Here is a 19,213-nt window from a genome sequence, read left to right on the forward strand (position 1 = left end):
TTGGCACTAAATGTATGTAAATATTGTAAAATGTCTTTTTGTAGTCGTGCATTGTGGTGGAGGTCCCTCCCTACCACAGTAAGTCTGTGGCCTCAGCTGTGCAGGTGCAGTTTTATGTCTGCAATGGCAAGCGGAAAAGGAGCCAATCACAACGCTTCACTTACCTTTCAGGTGAGATGAGAGGTTCTCATGACTTTTAGACAAAATCTTAGACCATCAGTAAACACCAGTTTCTTGCTACATTTAAAAGAAAATCATTGGGGAACAGAGCAGGTTAGCAAAGGGAGCACAATTTTGCTAATCTGTTGCTGTTTTTCGGTGCTACAATATTTACTTGTAAGTCCTTTTCCTGCTACTCATTTTACAGACATTTACACAATGATATTCTCTCAAGCTTTACTTTGCATTCCTTCTGGCTTATGGCTTCCTGCTGTTGTTAATCTCCCAAGGTAATGACAAGAAGTTTGACTGACAGCAGAGACCATTGTAATGTGCTCTTCGTGTTGCACACTTCTCCACAGGGGTTTCACTAACCCTCTTTCTCTCTTTCTCTCTACGAAGAAAGCATTGCTGTGGTTTAGAGGGGGCTCTTCCACTAACAATAACATTAACACAACTGTTCATTTTGTAAAACCTACTCAAACTCCCAAGCCAACCAAGAGTTCTTATGATGCAAATATTTTGCTATCCAGGAAACTTTTACCGTACATAGTTCTTTAAGTTTGACATGATTATTCTAGCAGCAAGGAAACTCTGTGGTCATGATATTATGATCTACAAGTTTCCTTCATGTTTTTCATTAAAGTTAAATTTCTTCCTTGCTATTTGATATTGTTGTTATTTTCCTCTTGAAGCCAGTCATACTGAAAACACAGTGGGCGGAATATAATGACATGTGAGCATTTTGTGCAACATATCCAAACCCCTGAGTTTTACCACAGCAGCGGCCTTGCCCTTCCACCCACCCAGACTTACTGTTTGCAAGCACGCCCACTCGGCACTTACAGTTCCTGTTTTCCCCATTGACACACTAGTGCAGCCAATCAGAGCAGAGTAGAGTAACCGTGCTCTGTCAGTCAAGCTGGGCTTCTGACACCACTAGTGTCACCACGGACACCGCCTGTTTTATTGTGGCAAAATTTTTAAAAAGTGTCATTGTGGGCTGAGATGCAGAGGCCCTGGCCCAATTTAAGGATTTTGAGAACTTTGAGGAAAAAACAACATGTTTATACTGAAAATTGGGGGACAAAATGTCTTTTGCTTTTTTTTTTCAAACATAAGGACCATTTATCCAACCTTGCACAGGTATGCTAATTTTTTAGGCTGTATTAATGTTGGGTTAAAAACATTAAAACACCCAGACCTCAGTTATGTTCCATGTTTAAATATACAGTACCTTCCCTTACCCTTAATATCTCTGTTTGGCCTTTTAATGCCCCCTTGTCTGCCTCTCAATCCCAGAGGCATGATGAGGTGTTAGAGAGCACGAGAAGTGAACTTGTTTGCTGTTTGTCTGATCTGGGCTGCGGGGCATTGAGCTCCTTTTCCCACACAGAACATTTCACATGATAGCACCCAGACTGACAACATATGCTCTCCCTCTATTTCAGAGCTGGATAAAAATAAAACTCACTGTCACAAGGCACCAGCTTGGGAAATAGGTTACCGAATGGCATAGCAGTTCTGTGAGCTGTCACAAAAGAGAATGGCCCAATTTTCCATCGCTATGTCACTCATTTTTGGGAGGCTTTTTCAGCTTGCATGAGACCCATTTCGCAATCCATACATTTCAGAAACCATGTTCACTGCTTTGAAATTCCTATGACCTAGTTTTTCAGGTTTATAATTCAACTTCAAAGCTTCAGATTGAGGAAATAGTGGGGGTTGAGAATGAGGAAAAACTTGAAGCAACCAGCTTTTTCTCAGCTTGTTGAAGTTACTGGACTTCTGTACCTGATGCAAAGATACCAGTGACACTGTCAATGTTGCAATGCAGTGTCTTGACACATCATATATTATATTATGTTTCTTTTCTTTCTCTCCATGCGGTATTTGAGTGATAGACCTAACTGACAATGTGATTTTTCTCTTTCATCATATCTATCTTTCCTCTTTCATCACATCTCTCTTCCTCTCTCTGTGTGTACACCTCTCCCCCTTTAGTCATGGTGAAACAGGAACACAGAGAAGAACTGGACCTTTCTGCAGTACCCCCTATGTCCATGCCCCTGGCACATGCTGCCAGTCTGGTGCGCACCCAGCTGCCCTCTCCTGAGCAGTGCCACCCATCGGACAACCTTCTGTCCAGCTCCCCTCACGGCCTGGCCACCGGCTCCGGACCTGGCCTGCTACCCCTACAGGCCCCCTGCCCCTCCCTGGGTTCCCCGTCCTTCCAGCACCTGCCTCATCTTCAGGGTCGCAGCTTGCACCACCCCCCTGCAGACTGCCACATGACGTTCCACCCGAGCTCTGCCCCTGCTCCTCTTCCTGCTCCTCCCAGGCCCTCTTACCAGCCTATGCAGCACAGCCACAGTCATAGTCATAGCCTGCCATACAACGGCCAGTCCAGCCTTCCTCATCAGGGCTACGAGAGGACGCCCTTTCAGCACAGCCCCACTGCAGCGTCACACCCGATGAGTATGGGAATGGTGTACTCTTCCTCCCCTCGCTCCTCACCATCAGCTCCCTCCTCTTCAACCACCAACCCCATTGCTGGGTCTCCCCAGAGTCAGCAACCCCTGCTCACCCCCTCATCCCCACACATGCACACACTCGGGGGCTATCACTGTTCCCCAAATCCCACCCAGGTGCCCTCTCCTGCTGGCCACCCCCTCGTGGGGCAGCACTCATCCCAACTGCAGAGGGCTATGGGCTACCACCCGGTAAGTCAAAGGTCGGCCTCCTGTCCCACATCGTCCAGTGCCCCTGCTTCAACGATGATCCCCTCTCCCCACTCTGGGCCTTCCTCTCCTCAGCTCCATTCGCTGCCCTACCAGTCCCCCACCTCATCTTCCCCGTCCTCTGGTGGCAGTCCTCTGGGGCCTATGCAACAGCAACATTCAGGACAGCCCTCTCCCCAGGCTACAAGTCCAGTCATGGCCAGCCTATCCCCTGTGGCAGCAGGGCCTCTGGTTCACCCGCAAAGCCCGCAGAGGTCGTTTTCCTCAGATGGAGAGAGGCCGAACATCAAACAGGAACCAGAGGAGAGGGAACCGACCTTCCGCTCCATTGGCCTACAGGACATCACGCTCGACGATGGTAAGATATTTATTTATTATAGCTATCTTTGTGACAACAAAATCAACTTATGTTTTCTTATACGGGCCAGTGTCTACTTGATGTACTGTATTTACATCAAGTAAAGCATCGAGAGTCACTGAGAGCAATGACATCAATCTACGTCATCTGCTGTGATTGGTCAGTTAATAAAAAGTGACAAAGAAGAGCACAGGACATCAGTGAAAAGTAATTGGAACTTGAGGCTCATGGAGGCAGTCACACAGAAGAGACAAGGCCATCAGAAATAGACACTTGATCACATTTGGTTGCAAGCACTCTAAAAAAATTTTTTTAAAAGAAGCTGGGGCTCAGACAAATACACTCAGTGGATACGCATCTTCACTCCTTCTACCTTTCAATTTGTCTTTCACTGTGTCTCTTTTGTTTCTGCTCCGACTGTCATTCTCCAGTTTTCTGTCATTCGCCAGATGGATTGCTTCGCATAATTCACATTTGCTCTGCATATCCATCTGTGAACTATCCATTGGAGATCTTTTGGGAAGAGGCAAAAATACTGGTTGCTGATTGGATAAATCATCTGTCTGTCCCCACCTATGTTGGGGATAGACAGGCCAAATCAACCAATCAGATCAACTAGGATATTTCCCGTTTGTGTCACATGAATTTACGGACAAAAGGCACAATTTCAGTTGCCCGGTCCATATTCCAACAGAAGGATCCAAGAAAAAAAAAGTGTTAGGAAGCGGCTTCCTCCATAGCTGCACTCAACCCATCCACGGAAGCCACCGTTGTTTACACTGAACAGTCGCTGCGTTGCGTCGAGCAGCCTCAAAACCAATGCTGATTGGTTCGGCAGCTTGGGAAACCTCCAAATTTTCTCTGCCGCAGGTTACCAGACTGATCTGCGAGTAAAATACGATAGAGCTTGCAAATCAGGATGGTCTCGCGAGGCTAGCCTTTCTGCTCTCATTATCACATTTTCCTTCCTCGCCCTGTCTTTTTACACCAGGTATTTACACAGCACGCCCATCTGAGCTGTGAGCAATTTCATTTTCAGTCTAAAACAAGGGACCTCTGAGGGATTTAATTTACCCCACAATATGTCACGTGCAAGATCAATTTGTATCTGATAATGTAAAACAATACAGAGCACCAGTTGTATTTTCAAGTGGCTGAAACCTTGATGCCTGATTACAACATGATGATAACGTTTCATCTTTTGTTGCAGCGCACAGTTGTGTGCACAGGTTCATTACTGAGGGGTCCTGTGACTTAGTATTGGGTAACATAGACAGAATAGGACTGATAACTATGGTATCATATTAAAGGGCCTAATTGTAAAACATTAAGCTTCTGTATCTCTCACAACAGTTTGGAGATTATTTACACTTTGTATTTGGCTTCTTGGAAATGGGGATGGGGAGAGGATTGCATCATTTTGACTGTAGCTGGAACACAGAGTGTGCAGCTGCAGTAATTACATTCTGTGTGTATCTGAGTCTATGTGACTGTAGGTGTAAGTGCATGAACAACTCTAACTAGCATGCTCAGGAGAACCTGTTGACCGTGAAGTCAGCACATGCATTTATTAGCTCTTTTTCTCGCATCCATGAACTCTACTTCTTTTCTTAAAATATGTGTCGAAATTATTCAAAATCCTCTACCTCCTTATCTGCTGTTCAGTGCCTTGCTGGGTTTTGTTAACTTCACTGCCCTATTTTAAATGAGGGTCCTACAGGTTTAGGGTTAATAAATAGCCTGGCGAGGCTGTGTGAGGGAGGTGTGATATTGTGTGCTAGCAAGGGTCAGCCTAATTAACACAGGACCAGTGTCAATAAGTCATGTGTGAAAGACCGACAACCACTGAGGTTCATCAGTGCATAATACTTATGTGTACACACACGCTAACACACATTTAAACATGTAACCAGTGTGAGAAAAGGCCTGTTTCACTTTCTCTTCTCTGTCTTTTATTATTAATGTCTCACTAGTGCACTAATAAAATCTGTTAACTCGGAAATTTATCAGACATAACTGTAACTCAGATTTAGTCCGCCACTCTCCATCAAACATGCAGAGACAGAGTAGTACATGTAGTTGGCTGCACTCACACTCTCACAAAAAAGAAGTATGAGAAAAGTTTGTGAGTGACACGGTTCAGCCGGGAATGTAAGCGCTCCCTCTGAGCCTATGGCTAAAAATAGCTTTCTGTGCCAGCCCAGCTCTGTAGGCCATGTTTTGAAGCAGCAACGTGGAGCGTATACCCAGCTCCGAGTTTTTAGGAGGTCAACCTCTCTTAAGTAGACCATATTCACCCCAGTTTGACAGACAGGCAGATCAGCATAGACACAAATGCACACATATGTAGATATAGAGTAGTGAAAAGTGTACATAGAATAAAAAAATGCACATAATAAATACACATGTATGGCAGTTTAAAGTAGATCTGTTCAGAAATTTAGAAATAATCCAGAGCGATTATGCATAATTAACATTTTAAGGCAGTGTACAATATATAATCACTGTGACTGGCGTTATGACTAATGTGGTTAGAACAGGGGAAACCAGTCTTCTGATGTACAGTTAAGTGTAACTGCCATTAACACGTCACTCTTTTAACACAGACATTTGAGAATAAGGTTGCATCACCTTTGCTCCTTTCAGCTTATGATTTTCACTCTATTTCTCATTCTCATTTTTTCTGCTGTCCTCCACGTACTGATACAATATAATTTAGTAAAACATTCAATATGGTTTGGAAAATGTGGCTTTAAAGGCACTTGACTCGATATTCAGGACAATAATGTAGCAACAAACAACTATTTTCTATGTAAACATACAGTGGAGTAATGGCGTCCTGAGCAGAGAATGAAGTCACTCGGTTTGAGTTCCTCTGTTGTTTGTTGTGCGAGATAGTCTGTCCGTGCGTGCACGTTGGTGCATGTGGCCGTTAAAGAACGTTGTTATTTCATGTATTGGGGTGAGAGCCCACTTTTTTTTCCTCAATATTTCGAGTAAAGCACAGCTTCCTAAAATTAAATCAGTTTTTTGCTCATCATACAATCATAAATGAAACTACTGCAGTATAATCACAGACTTGTGTCAGTGCCATGAGCGCGAATACAAATGTGAATGTGTAAAAAACTGCTCTGGTTAGCAAGCAGATGGCCCTTATGACGCACACCAGAGCATGCTTAAGATGTGTGTGTGTGTGTGTGTGTGTGTGTGTGTGTGTGTGTGTGTGTGTGGTGTGTGTGTGTGTGTGTGTGTGTGTGTGTGTGTGTGTGTGTGTGTGTGTGTGTGTGTGTGTGTGTGTGTGTGTGTGCGTGTGTGTGTGGTTGTGTGTGTGCGTGTGTGTGTGTGTGTGTGTGTGTGTGTTAGATGGGGTATTGTGTTTGTGTGTATCTGTTTGATTTTGTGGAGGTGTGAGTATACTGTATGTGTGTGTGCAAAGCAGGAGACACAGGAGGTGAGAAGACAGACTGACAGACAGATGGACAGACAAGGTCAGGGTCCAACCCCACTGCAGGGTCACTCAGCCGAGACATTCAATCCGAAATGTACTTGACATTAAAGATTAATGTGTATAGATGAGATGAGTGTATAGATATAAGAAGTAAAGTGTATACTGGATAATTTAAAGCCAATCCAAATATATTTAATCCAAAGATAAAAATGCTAAAACATATGTATTAATATAAAAAAGCCTCTTTGGAATCACAGCAGACAGACAGCAAGGTTGTTGTTTGATTGATTTTGCAAAGAGACCATGGTGTTTTATCAAAAAACTAAATGCCGGTTCTATTCACTTTATTATTTATTACAGGACTTTAGTATGAACATATGTGGGGCTAATAAAGGATTATCTTATCTTATGTGACATATTTAAAATGTTATTACTGTTGTTATATTAATGAATGTCTAGGGTCCATCCCAGCAAGACTATCAGCTAGGTTTGCAAAACATGTGTGATAGGCCACTTCATAAACAAAGTAGTAGCTTGAACATAAACATTAAAAACACCACCGTCGTGGTGACAGAATCTGAAGCCCCATTATAGCAATTAATCAGCACGTGACGAAGGGATAGAAAATTAGTGTGTGTGTGTGTGTGTGTGTGTGTGTGTGTGTGTGTGTGTGTGTGTGTGTGTGTGTGTGTGTGTGTGTGTGTGTGTGTGTGTGTGTGTGTGTGTGTGTGTGTGTGTGTGTGTGTGTGTGTGTGTGTGTTTGCATAAGCAGTTACTGGGGTGTCAGTGTGTGCTTACAACAAAAGCTGGTCTTTTGTTGGCCCTGCCCAAATCCACAGCTGCCTCAAACTGCATTGAGGGTTAATAATAGGCCGAGCCCTGCCACCTAAGACACAGTCACAGTAATGACACAAATACACACACACACACACACACACACCTGGACACAAATACACAAAGGGAATGACACTCGTTATCCTGTAGATGTAGTCAAATTTACGATGCACGTTGCACTACGGTGCAGTGAACGCATCTCTTAAATATATGATTTTGACCATTCTGTTTTTCTATCTGTACAAGAGCACAGACAATGTAGAAATAAAGAAAGCACCACACAATTTGCGGTACAACAGTTGCTCGCATGTTGTTGCTAGTCAAACATTTAACAGGCTACATCATTGTTACTCAAAGGTTTGCACACATACGCTCAATTTTTCTACATTTAAAGATCCATTAAGCAACATTTTTATATTAAAATAATAATTTGACATTCTGGCACAAAAGCCTGGAAACAGGAGACTCGAATATGGTATTTAAGTGAGCTTTAGAGGTGCTGAAGGGGGATTTTGTTACTTTCTGAGATACCCCGCTAGCTGTTGGACAGTCTTTATGCTAAGATAACCGGCTTCTGACTGCAGCATTATATTTAGATAGATATAAAAATGGTAATGCTCGACTCAAATGACTGTCGGCAAGTGAATATGTTTGACTATTGCTACTCAGCACCAATCCTGCTGTGAATCAACCCCAATATCTTCTCCTTCAGCTCATGGGCATCCGCTCTGCCCACAATCTGACTGTAGGCTCCCTGAATGTTGCGAAATGACTAAAACAGGTGGAAAGGGCCAACATCTAGCAATCCAAAAAAGACTTGGATATTTTTCTCAGGAGTTGGCTGACCAGGCTAGGGAGAAAATGCAGCGACTATTGGATTTACCTTTGACAGGTGGCGAGAAATCCGACTCCAGTTGTGTCCCAAATGAAATTAAATATGAATTTAAACTTGGAAATGACCTTTGGTTTTTGGCTGCCTTTGTAAATGATCATGAGTCTTATTTTTTCTTTCGGAAAAACCTGAAAAGTTTATTTGAACTTACTCACGGCATTTATTGTCATTTATAGACGCCATGACAAAGATCAACAACCATCATTCAACAACGTTCTAAAGCTAAGTCATTTACAGTAAAAGCATTGAATGGTTTGCAACCCTGAATTCATCACATCACAACATCGTTCAAAGTGTTTTTATTCCATCATCATTAACTTCTGATTTTTTTATTCACTGTGTGTGTGTACACAACCAAGAAGAAATGTAAACATATCTGTAGTTCATTTAACTGTGATTATTTGTATGAAACAACCAGAAATAAATCATATTTTTTGTGTTTGTGTGCACAGACGTGTGTGTTTTGGACCAACTTAGTCAGAGGCTTCATGCTACCATAACTGAGTAATAACACAGAGCTCTTGATTCGATGGCATGAAAAAACAGCAGTGGAAGGAAAATACATTTCCATTAAACGCTGCTGCTGCTCATTAAAAACAAAGGCAAACATTTGCTGGTCCTTTCCCCTGAAACAAGTGGAAACTGACTTTCTGTGTCATCTTTCCATACAATTAAGGTCTTAGAGAGTGTAGTGCAGAGGTCTTGGCAGAGGCTGGAGCCTGGTGCGGAGAGGGGCCAATGACTGGAGAAGGGGAAGTCTGGAAATCCCTCAGTGGGGACAAGAGCAACATATTAACTCTTTCACTTGTAATTATTATTATTATTGTTATAAAAATGAACAGTGCTGCCTTCAATGGGGATTTAGCCAAGATTTAGTTTGTTCCCTTGTTGGCTGTTCTTCCTTAGTGTCACTGTTGAGTTGTGCTCATCAGCCTACCATTGAGTGCCTGTGTTTGACTGGAAAATGAATACTAGTCACCACATTTCTCATGGCGCATAAGTGAGGACTTGACAGTGTTGTCAAGTAGATATTAATCCCCCAATAAATGTGCAGGTGCTGAAGTGTGTGTATACAAGTGTGCGTGTGTGTCTGTGTAAACAATAAGTTTACATTGTTGAGTCACTTCAGCTGCAGTGTGGAATAGCCGTCTATTTTTAAAACTCTACTCTTATTGTTTATATACTTTTTTAAAGCAAATCATTAGTAAATTGACAGATAATAATTTTTTTCAAAGAAAAAATACAAAATTTCCGCTTCTCAAATGTGAGGATTTGTTGCTTTTCTTTGTCTCATGTGATAGTGAAATTTTTGGAGTTTGGACTGACAAAACAAGCTATTTGAAGACATCACCTCGGTTATAACGACACTTTAACAGGCAGTTTTCACTATTTTCTGACATATATACACACACACATTATTTTCAGTGCTTTATCTTGTCATTAGACAGCCCTGTCTGACAGGAAACTGAAGCCATTATAGCCATCTGTGCTCTTTACAAAGCCACCAGACTCCTCTGACAAAAACAGTATTATACCTTTCAGAACACAGGAGTTTCTGGTCTACAGCTGCCCTGATTGGTTAGGAGGTTTGTGTGACTTTGGTCTTTTAAAAGTGGATAAGACTAGATAAATACCTCATACAACCCCACTTCAATAAAATCTGAGCTATGCCTTTAATCCAAACTCTTTGCTTCTATTATCTCCGGTGGGTGATCAGCTCCTGACCACCACCCATGAAATGGCAGCAAAAGGTTCAGGGTTATAGTTTTGACACCAGAGATTCATCAGCTCCATGCTCTCTGCTGATAAGACCTACAGTACAGTAAATACTGTGAACCATTGTAATGAGCTTTACCGATCTCCCCAGACGGCCATTTGGGCTCCAGTGGTTTCCCTCCTAAAACCCAGTCCTGTGGTCATCTGCTGAGTGGAGCCACTATTGTGTGCCCCGAATCAAAGGCGGGAGCCTTGTGAATCACTTACCGTCAGATCGAATGAGAAATCTAGCGATGATTCACAGAGATGAGTGACTTTGAGAACCTGACTGTTTAAAGCGCTTCTCCGTACTCACCCACCCACTTATTTTCTCCAAAATTGAAATAAAACAGATCACAGAGCAGCAGCAGAGTTAAATGAATAAACCAGGGAAAGCTTTACTAAGCCAACCTGGAAGATTCCAATCAGTTCCTTCAACTGACCATCTATTTCCAATGTGTGTGATCGCTCATTTTACGTATTCTCTCATACCTGAGGCTCTCTGAAGACGTGTGCATGTCATTAGAGGGCCCTTCGAGTGGAAACTGTGTGCTTTGATATTCCCTCTTGCAGCCATAACCAAGACTTGCCTCTTTCTGTTCCCTTTGCACAAATGTTTTCCATTGTGGCATGTTGTCTTCATTTGCTGGACTCGAGAAACAGTCACTCTTCCAGTTATTTGCTTTAGCTGCTCTGCCAGACTAATGTTTTTTAAGCCTGGGTCGGGGAACTTTTTTCAATGTGTCATAGAGGGTTATGATAATTACCCATTTTCCATTTCGACAGTAGACATGTTTATCGTACTCAATGTCCATCTGCTTTTTTCACTTTTGCTTTGCATTATGGAAATCTCTTTAATATACGTCTTTTGACTTTCGCTTGAGAAACAAAGACGTGAGATGGTCCAATCTCAGCAGTCTCAAGCTAGATGTTAAACGTTTTCAGCAGCAATTTTTTCAGCATATATAGATAGAATTTTATTAAAAAATCTGTATTTCGATAGCAACAATTTCTTTTTTTAAAACTTTGATCGTAGAGGAACCTTTTAAGGAGCTAAGTGTGTTTCGGCCACAGGAATCAAGATCTAAATTAAGTCAAAAATGTTCGTACTTCATCTGACTTATTTGCCTAATCTTCATGGTTTTAAGACTGCGGTAGAAACGCAAACAACCATGAGTTGAAGGAACTTTAGAGTTCCTGGAAAAGTTATCCTTAGACAAAAATGACCAGGAACTGATGAATAAGCGGCTCATGTGACATACTGTATTTTGGCCTTTTTTTTTGAGTTTTTTTTTTCTTTTTTAATTCTATCTTTCTCAGGCACATTTTGTGTGACATTAATCTAAACCCTCCTGACTCTTACTTATGCCAGTGAACAGTGATGCTTATTTCAACAAATTAGCCTACTTTACAGATATTTAAGCCTGCCTTTGTTTCCCTTGCATTTCCTCCGAAACATGAAGCACTGAAAAGCATCAGCATACAGGGAGAGGATCCTTCTGATATCAGCCCACCTGAGAGCAGCAGCAGTAGTAGTAGTGATATTAGTCAGCTGACTGCATATGTATATTTTGACTAGGGAGCCCCCCCTTCCAGTCATCTGCAGAGGATCTCCCTGCCGCGGAGCCATTCAGAGCCACACTTACTATGGCGGGCAGCGCTGAATCACCGGCTTTCTGTTGCACTGTCACGAACAATACCAGTAAATCTGAGAAAACACTATCAGCATATGATACTCTTCATAGGCCAGGCTCGACTCAAACCTCTCTTTCACTTCTGGATTATTGATGTGTGGCGCTCCAGCTTCAGTTAGATGATTGTATTTGAAGCATAGATTTTTTATTTCTCACTGATGGTAAAAAGTAAAATACTATTAGGAAAAATTTTGCTTTTTTTTGTCAAGTGAACTTTTGTAGATTACTGAAGTTGATTTTGTGCTTTATTTTTTTTTTGTCTTTTGGCTTAATTTTCTCATAAGGAAAACAAGAGAGAAGAAGTTCTTCTTCTTTCCATTGTCTGTCTGAGACGGAAATTCACTTCCAAAATGAGTTAAATCTTTTTTAAATGTCCTAAAATCCATCAAGTCATCCAAATTTAAGTTGAACGCAGCTGTAATATCAAGAATGAAGCCTAATGAAAATGTTTCTGACAGATTGTGTGGAGAAACCTCATCTGGTGCCTATTTTTTTTCTTAAAATGCCTGCGGTGTCTCTGTTGAGTTATTTATCTGTCGATAGGTTAATGTTTGCCCCTTCAACAATCTAAACAGTACAGCGGAAAGTGATATGTTTTCTGCAGACGCCCACTTGATGTTGGTCTGTTGCACTTCTCACTGTGTTGCTCATATTCCTGTGGTTGCAGATTCAGTCCCATGAATCAACAGAGTTTACCCCATAACATTTCATCTGTACAAATCAGTCCCGTAAGCATCCCTCCCCTTTGATATTTAAGTGTAAACACATTTAAAGATGTAAGCATCCCTCCCCTTTGATATTTAAGTGTAAACACATTTAAAGATTTTAGGCAGGTATTTGTTCTGTCTAAAAAAAAAAAAAGTTGAATATAGGAGTAAAAGTTAAACCATTTCTTATACAGAATTAACTAAATCGTTGTGGAGTTTGGACAAAAGAACCCCTGTTCTGTAACAGCATTAAGAGTCAGTTTATTTCCAGCACCGTTGCACCACTTGTCTTTTGAAAGGTCATGGTCTTTGAAAGAGATCTGCAGTCCTCCATCACAGTTTTATTTCACCGATTGAATCGTGTGAAAAAATCGATAAACTGGCGAAACTTGTTGTATATTGTGCCTCGATGTAATATATACAAAGGTAAATGTTTACTTTGATATTCAGAGTGTAATCTCATAAGTGTGTGTGTGTGTGTGTGTGTGTGTGTGTGTGTGTGTGTGTGTGTGTGTGTGTGTGTGTGTGTGTGTGTGTGTGTGTGTGTGTGTGTGTGTGTGTGTGTGTGTGTGCGAGAACATGGTTGACATGGGAAAGGAAGAGCCTCCCACGCTAACAGGATGATGTGAGTGATGGTGGCCAGACGCAAACGCAAGCAGCAGAAAACACAAATAAAACAACAGAATGTGCCCAGAGGCACTCATACCGTTGATCCTTTGACAAAAATGTGTTATATGGAAATGCAGGTAACACACAAGAAAGACTGACCTGAAGCGCAATCTAGTCTAAGGAGATGATCATGAAACTGTGAAACAGATAGGAAGGTAACACCACAAATATGAGGATTATTATATTTTACTGAACTGATGAACGCTGTGTTGCTCAACGAACACATTCGTATTATTTTACAGTGCTCATGTCCCTCAATGTCATCAAATTTAAATACGTTTTCTTTTTGTCATGAAAACACACGAGCTGGGATCATTTTCTCATGACTGAGTCATCCCCTGCCCCCTTGTTTTACTGAAATTCAGTCACAGTAATACGTGTGATAATTATGACCTGGTGAATATGTGATTTTACAATATAGTGGACCGAGGCAGCTAGGTGGAGAGGACAAGCTGTCGAGTACAGACAGATCTACGCCTAACTCTCCCAGTGTCAGACTGGGCCAGAGGTCTCTGCTGCACCCCACCAAACCAGTTTGTCAAGCCTGTTTCTGACCTGTCAATGTCAACTTTAAAACACTAAGAGAGATCTCGTGAGTAAATCTCAGGACAATAAGTGAACAAACATATTGTTACAGTGGAAATAAACATCACATTTTCCACATTTTTACCAAATGGTCTTCTGTCCTCATGTCTTCTTCACCACGTCAGTGTGTTTGTAGTTGATTGACTTCACGGCTGCACTTTTTTACCAGCTCCCCGCTGTGTCTCTTGTGGTCCCTGTGTAAATACTGAATGGAGGCGGCAGATGTAAAAAAAAAAAATCCACACGCTGGCTGAAAAAAAGGAGCAGTGCAAAGAAAGAGTTATTAGTTATTTATTTAAAATCAGGCTTTAAGTGAGTGAGTGGAGTGATTAACCTTGCTGTTCACAAGTGCCTCCCCAGGCACCACAGCGTGTTTTTAACAATGAATTGGTTTGAACTTGGCCCTTTTACTTACAGATCCCATGAACATGCCTGAGGCAATGTACTGCCCCACCATTAAAGAAAGCTCTAATGACTTAGCGGACAGCTATTCAGGATTGTGTTTATGTCCTTTGGTAACTGGACTTAAACAAAGGTCAGAACTGGTACATCTAGTGAATGGAATAGTTTCTCTCATTCTTCATGTTAGGAGTGATTATAATCTCAGAGCTCTGACTTTGTGACCTATGGGTCTGCCAGTTTGTTTGAGTTTTTCCACCTCGAGCTCTCGGCCGGTTGTCTTTGAGCTTTGAGCTTTTCGGTCATTCAGAGGAGCTCAGCCTGACACAACACTGCCCTCTGCTGGAGAGATCTATGTACTTCTACTGAACTGCATTTCCAGTAGTGATGAGCGGATGAAGCCTTATGAAGCTTTGCCTTTCAATCAACAGATCAGTTTTGTATTTGACCAATGTAATAGTTTTGGAGGTTGGTTTTGGTTAAAATATTACTTTTCTTACCTTATTATTTAGTGTGAAGTAGAAATGTGATTATGTTTTTCTATTACTCTTTAATTACGTTATTTTGACACCAATTTGTGAATGACTTGAATGTATCTTTGAGCTTAATTTGGTCCGACAGTTAGTCAGACCAAATAAAGCATTTTCTGAAGCACCAGTGATGTCACCAGTCACATGGTATTCTTCATTTGACTCAAGCTTCAGACCGTCGGCATCGTACAGTCTGATTTCCAATCAAAATGATATATAATGCGTGGCCACAAGGCAAATTGAAGTGACTGATACAGTGAATAGGTAATAATACACGCTTTGTTTTTCTCTTCACAGTGAATGAAATCATTGGCAGAGACATGTCCCAGTCCCCCAGCACTCATGGCCCTCCATCAGCACACAACCAGTCATAGCCCAGCCCACGCTCAGGCTCCGATGCAGACTTTTGGGTCATTAAACCACCCCCTCCAGCTCGTCCCTGCAACCCCACAGCTCTGACACTGTCCCAGGACCCCAGGACCTCGGCCCAGCTGCTGGACCTGTGTACGACGGGTCAAGATGGTGGGAGATGATAAGATCGTGGTCAAACACAGAATACGGTTGGGGGCTAAGCCTGCAAGAGGCCCAACCTGACAAGAAGACACTTTCATTTGTCTCCTCTGATTTCATTTAAAACTATTTCTCTTATTTAGAATTAAAGCTAGAACTTGAAAGGTGAGCAGGAGAACATGACCATGTCCAGTTACAGCAACGTTGAAATGGTTGGAGACTAAGATGTGGACCGTCCCTCTTCATTAGGTGTGTGCCTGCCCTCTCAAAGCCTCTGCGTCTTCCTGACCAATCAGCTCTCCGTGACCATGGAGCACTCGCTTTTTGAATAACTCTCTGTAGCGGAGGCAATACAGCGTTGTGGTCGTTGTGTTGTTGTCGCCCCCCTCTCACCAGCATCGTCGACCTTCGCCAACCAAGATGTCTTGAGACATAGAAGAGCAAGATAAACTCAGGAGTGCACAGTGCTCTCAAAAGGAAGCCAGAACTGTGATTCAACAACAAGATATTAAAACTCTACATTCATTCTACATTCTGGGCTTCTCTGTGCGAACATCAGCAAAAAAAAAAAGAATTTTTCGCTGTAAAATTGAATAACCAAAGTCAAATCAAAACACCCAGAAGGATCAGACTTTCATCAGTAAAATATATATATATTTATTTCCCCCTCAGTGATGACGACACTGTCCACTGCTTGTTTTTCTCCCTTTTAGATGATAAATCCATTCAGATCTGGAGTGCAGGGGCTCGGCAGGAAGTACGAGCCGCTCGGGTGCTGATCTGGGATCTGCAACCTGCAACATTCCACAATTTTCAGTAGCCTTGCAGTCGTGTAGATATCTGTACATGAATCCCCTCGTGTCTCTCTCTCTCTCTCTCTCCCTCCTTCTGTCTTTTCTGTTTCATCATTTACACCCTCCCTCTACTGTGTCTCTTTCATCTTCTTCAAGTTGAACAAATGCCTTATTAACACTTAGCAGCTTTGAATGGTAGCTAGAGCTTTTTTGGTTGTTGTTTTGCACAGCTGGCTTTGAGTGCGACACTAATATTGTTTCAGAAACATGATTTCATGAATCCTGATGAGGGATGAGCGAGTTCCAGGTCCGAGTTAGCCCTCTAATTTGCATTCAACGATATTTGAAAATGGCTGTCATTTCCATGTTACAGAGAAGTGTTTTTATGAATCCACAGAGACAAACGTCTCTGCCTCTATATTTTCTTTTCATGCAATAACTCCCCAAATTTCCCAGGGGCCTTTGTGTGCCTTTGAATTCCTAATAGCCAACATACCTGTGATGGTGTGACATTTAATGGGAGATGATCTGACAATGTTTTTAAAGTATTTTATACATGAAGTTGTTTATATATTGCATTTATTTTGCCCCAAAGTACATAAATATCCCAAAGTCTGGAGAACAACATCTGGATTGTTTGCAACAATCAGTGCTTGCTGTTCACAATCAAACACTTCTCATTGCCTACAGAATGGTGTCTATTCACGATGATGTATTCATATATCTTAATCTGACAGATATGCAATAACACATTCTCAAGGAAAGAGTATCTTCAGGCAAGGATGTAAGTAGACAATTTTCCATTGGCTTTTTTATTTTTTTTTGCCTTAAGCTTGACAATGATGCTTCTGCATGCAAGAGCTGAGGAGTGTTGCTTACGACAGTTTGAAGTCAGTTTCCTGGTGAAAGTGATTCTGCTATGCATTATAATTCTGCCTAATGCCTTTAAAAATGAGGAGAAAAAAGACAAAAAAGACCTTGATGCCTATAGAAGTAGACTGTAGACTTGTTGTAGACAAGACTAGTAGAAAAAGGCTGAGTCACTAAACAAAAATGGTGGCGTTTTAGGGGTATGACACATGCACAGTAAAATCGGGTCTGCAATTGCCATGAGGCTCAATAGGTGGCACACTATCATAGAAAGAGAGAAAGAAACGGCCCAAACTGCACCTGAGCGGAAACCATCACTTTAATTCTAGTGCCATCTGCTGGAACCTCCAACAGAGCAGCTCCAGTTCCACTGTGCATGTGTCATACCCATAGGTCATACCCCCAAAGCGCCGCCATTTTTGTTTGGTGTCCTGGCCTCGTTCGGTAGCCTGGGTTATAGATGTTTGACTTTTGTTAGCAGCCATCCAGTTGTCCAGCAGCCAATCTGCCTTGTCAGGGATGCAGTGTGAGCATCTTAATAGGTTCAGTTGTGTGTGTGTGTGTGTGTGTGTGTGTGCGTGCGTGCGTGCGTGCGTGCATGCGTGCGTGCATGCGTGCGTGCGTGTGTTTGGTGTTTGTACAGAAGACAGGAATCCTAGTTCTATTTTCAACAACAGAAGCACACATGTATTTAGGCTATGCAAACTATTAACAGCAGCAAATGTGAGTTATGATATTAAAAAATTAAAAACAAGATTTATTTGTAATGTTGCTTATGAACTTCAGCGAGCGGAAAGAAAGAAAAAACATTCAGATAGTGAGAGTATCATGTCACTATGTAAACTATTAGGATGCCTTAACTCTTGTTTGAAAACCAGTGTGTCAGTGTGTCTGTATGCTTTTCTGGGTTGATTTTTTTTTTTCCCCATGACTAAGACATAAGTCGGTAACCATTATTATAATAATCTTTTTGTAGTTATTTCGGGGGTGGGGGGGATTTTTTCATATAAAGCTGTATCTGCAGCTTGAAAAACTTGAGTCAACAGAAAAACTAAACAAAACCAGCATTGACAGTAAACTCTGGCTGCCGTCCTCGTCTGTCACAACCAAAGACCGAACAATATGTTCCCATTTTACATTGTGGTAAAGCAACAGAGACTGTACAACTCTATTTTTGATACTTTGAAATGGATGTCATTCCTAAAAGGTTGGGGACATGTATGAGTGTTGTGTATATATATGATATATATTATATACATACACATTATATATATACACACACCTATATATATACATATATATATACACACACACAAATATGTATGTATATATGTGTGTTTTGTAAAATAAAAGGGAAATACAGGTTTAGCTGATGTTTACCGAGCCTTGTATTGTCATTTCTTGTATATTTTGTATGTTAAATTTTTTGTAATTTTTAAGACTGCAGTGCTTTTGGAAATTATTCAAAGGAAATACCTTGCATCATACAGTAGGCTCTAAAGTAGTGTTTATCAATAAAACAGAAAACTCACCATGGCTCCGTGTCACTTTCTCTCCCGCCCCCAGCTGCAGACATTTGTTCATATTGCTACAGTATGTATAGAGGATAGTTGCTTTTTGTTTTTAGCTTGGTGCTAAGTTCCGCTTTGAATAATCTTTAGCCAAGTTGGATTTCATGAAGAAGATATACTGAGAAAAGACCTGGCAGAAGAGCCTCCACATCACATATTTAATAAGAGTAACTCTGGCACCTCTCCAGCTACCGTACTTTGTGCTTGGACTTGAACCGGTGACCTTCCGAGTCCCTACAGATTACTACTGCCCCCCCTTAAGTGCATTTATTTCCAAAAGAAAATATGTCTGGGCAACATTTATTATTGATTGTATGCCTTATTAATCTCTTTAAATAAGACAAAATGAACCATGAATCATTGTCAACATTTATTGTGTACAGTCTTACACAGATCTAAACTCATACAAGTGTCAAACTTGCAACAAAAGAAACAAATATCTCCACTAAGACAGCGGTCAGCTGGCGTGTCACAGAAAAAAAATCATGCATCTTTTTACACAGTACTCCGGTCAGAAGCAGGAATTAAAGCAGCTACAGACTGATCATTAAATAGTCTGGAAATCAAAGCGGGAGAGATCTAGTAGCTGAGGTCGATCATTATAAAAGGCTTCAAGAGATACCTCAGTCCTTTTCTATTTTATAACAAATTCTCAATACAGAGTGCAGGGAAATGGGATTAATAAAAATAGAATCAA

General features: G+C 41.4%; 1 protein-coding gene across 2 annotated transcripts in view; it reads left to right on the plus strand.

Moving 5' to 3' along the window:
• Nucleotides 1-18,441, plus strand: part of nfatc3a (nuclear factor of activated T cells 3a) — a 62,549-nt gene extending 44,108 nt beyond the window's left edge. For both annotated transcript variants that reach the window (XM_083913410.1, XM_083913411.1), the window contains exons 8-10: nt 45-171; nt 2,164-3,258; nt 15,069-18,441. In XM_083913410.1, coding sequence (XP_083769536.1) covers nt 45-171; nt 2,164-3,258; nt 15,069-15,145 — 1,299 coding nt within the window. In that variant the 3' untranslated portion in view covers nt 15,146-18,441. The remainder of the gene's footprint in view (nt 1-44; nt 172-2,163; nt 3,259-15,068) is intronic.
• Nucleotides 18,442-19,213: the final 772 nt, after the last annotated feature.

This window comes from Echiichthys vipera, assembly GCF_963691815.1.
Source record: "Echiichthys vipera genome assembly, chromosome: 1".
NCBI lineage: Eukaryota > Metazoa > Chordata > Actinopteri > Perciformes > Trachinidae > Echiichthys > Echiichthys vipera.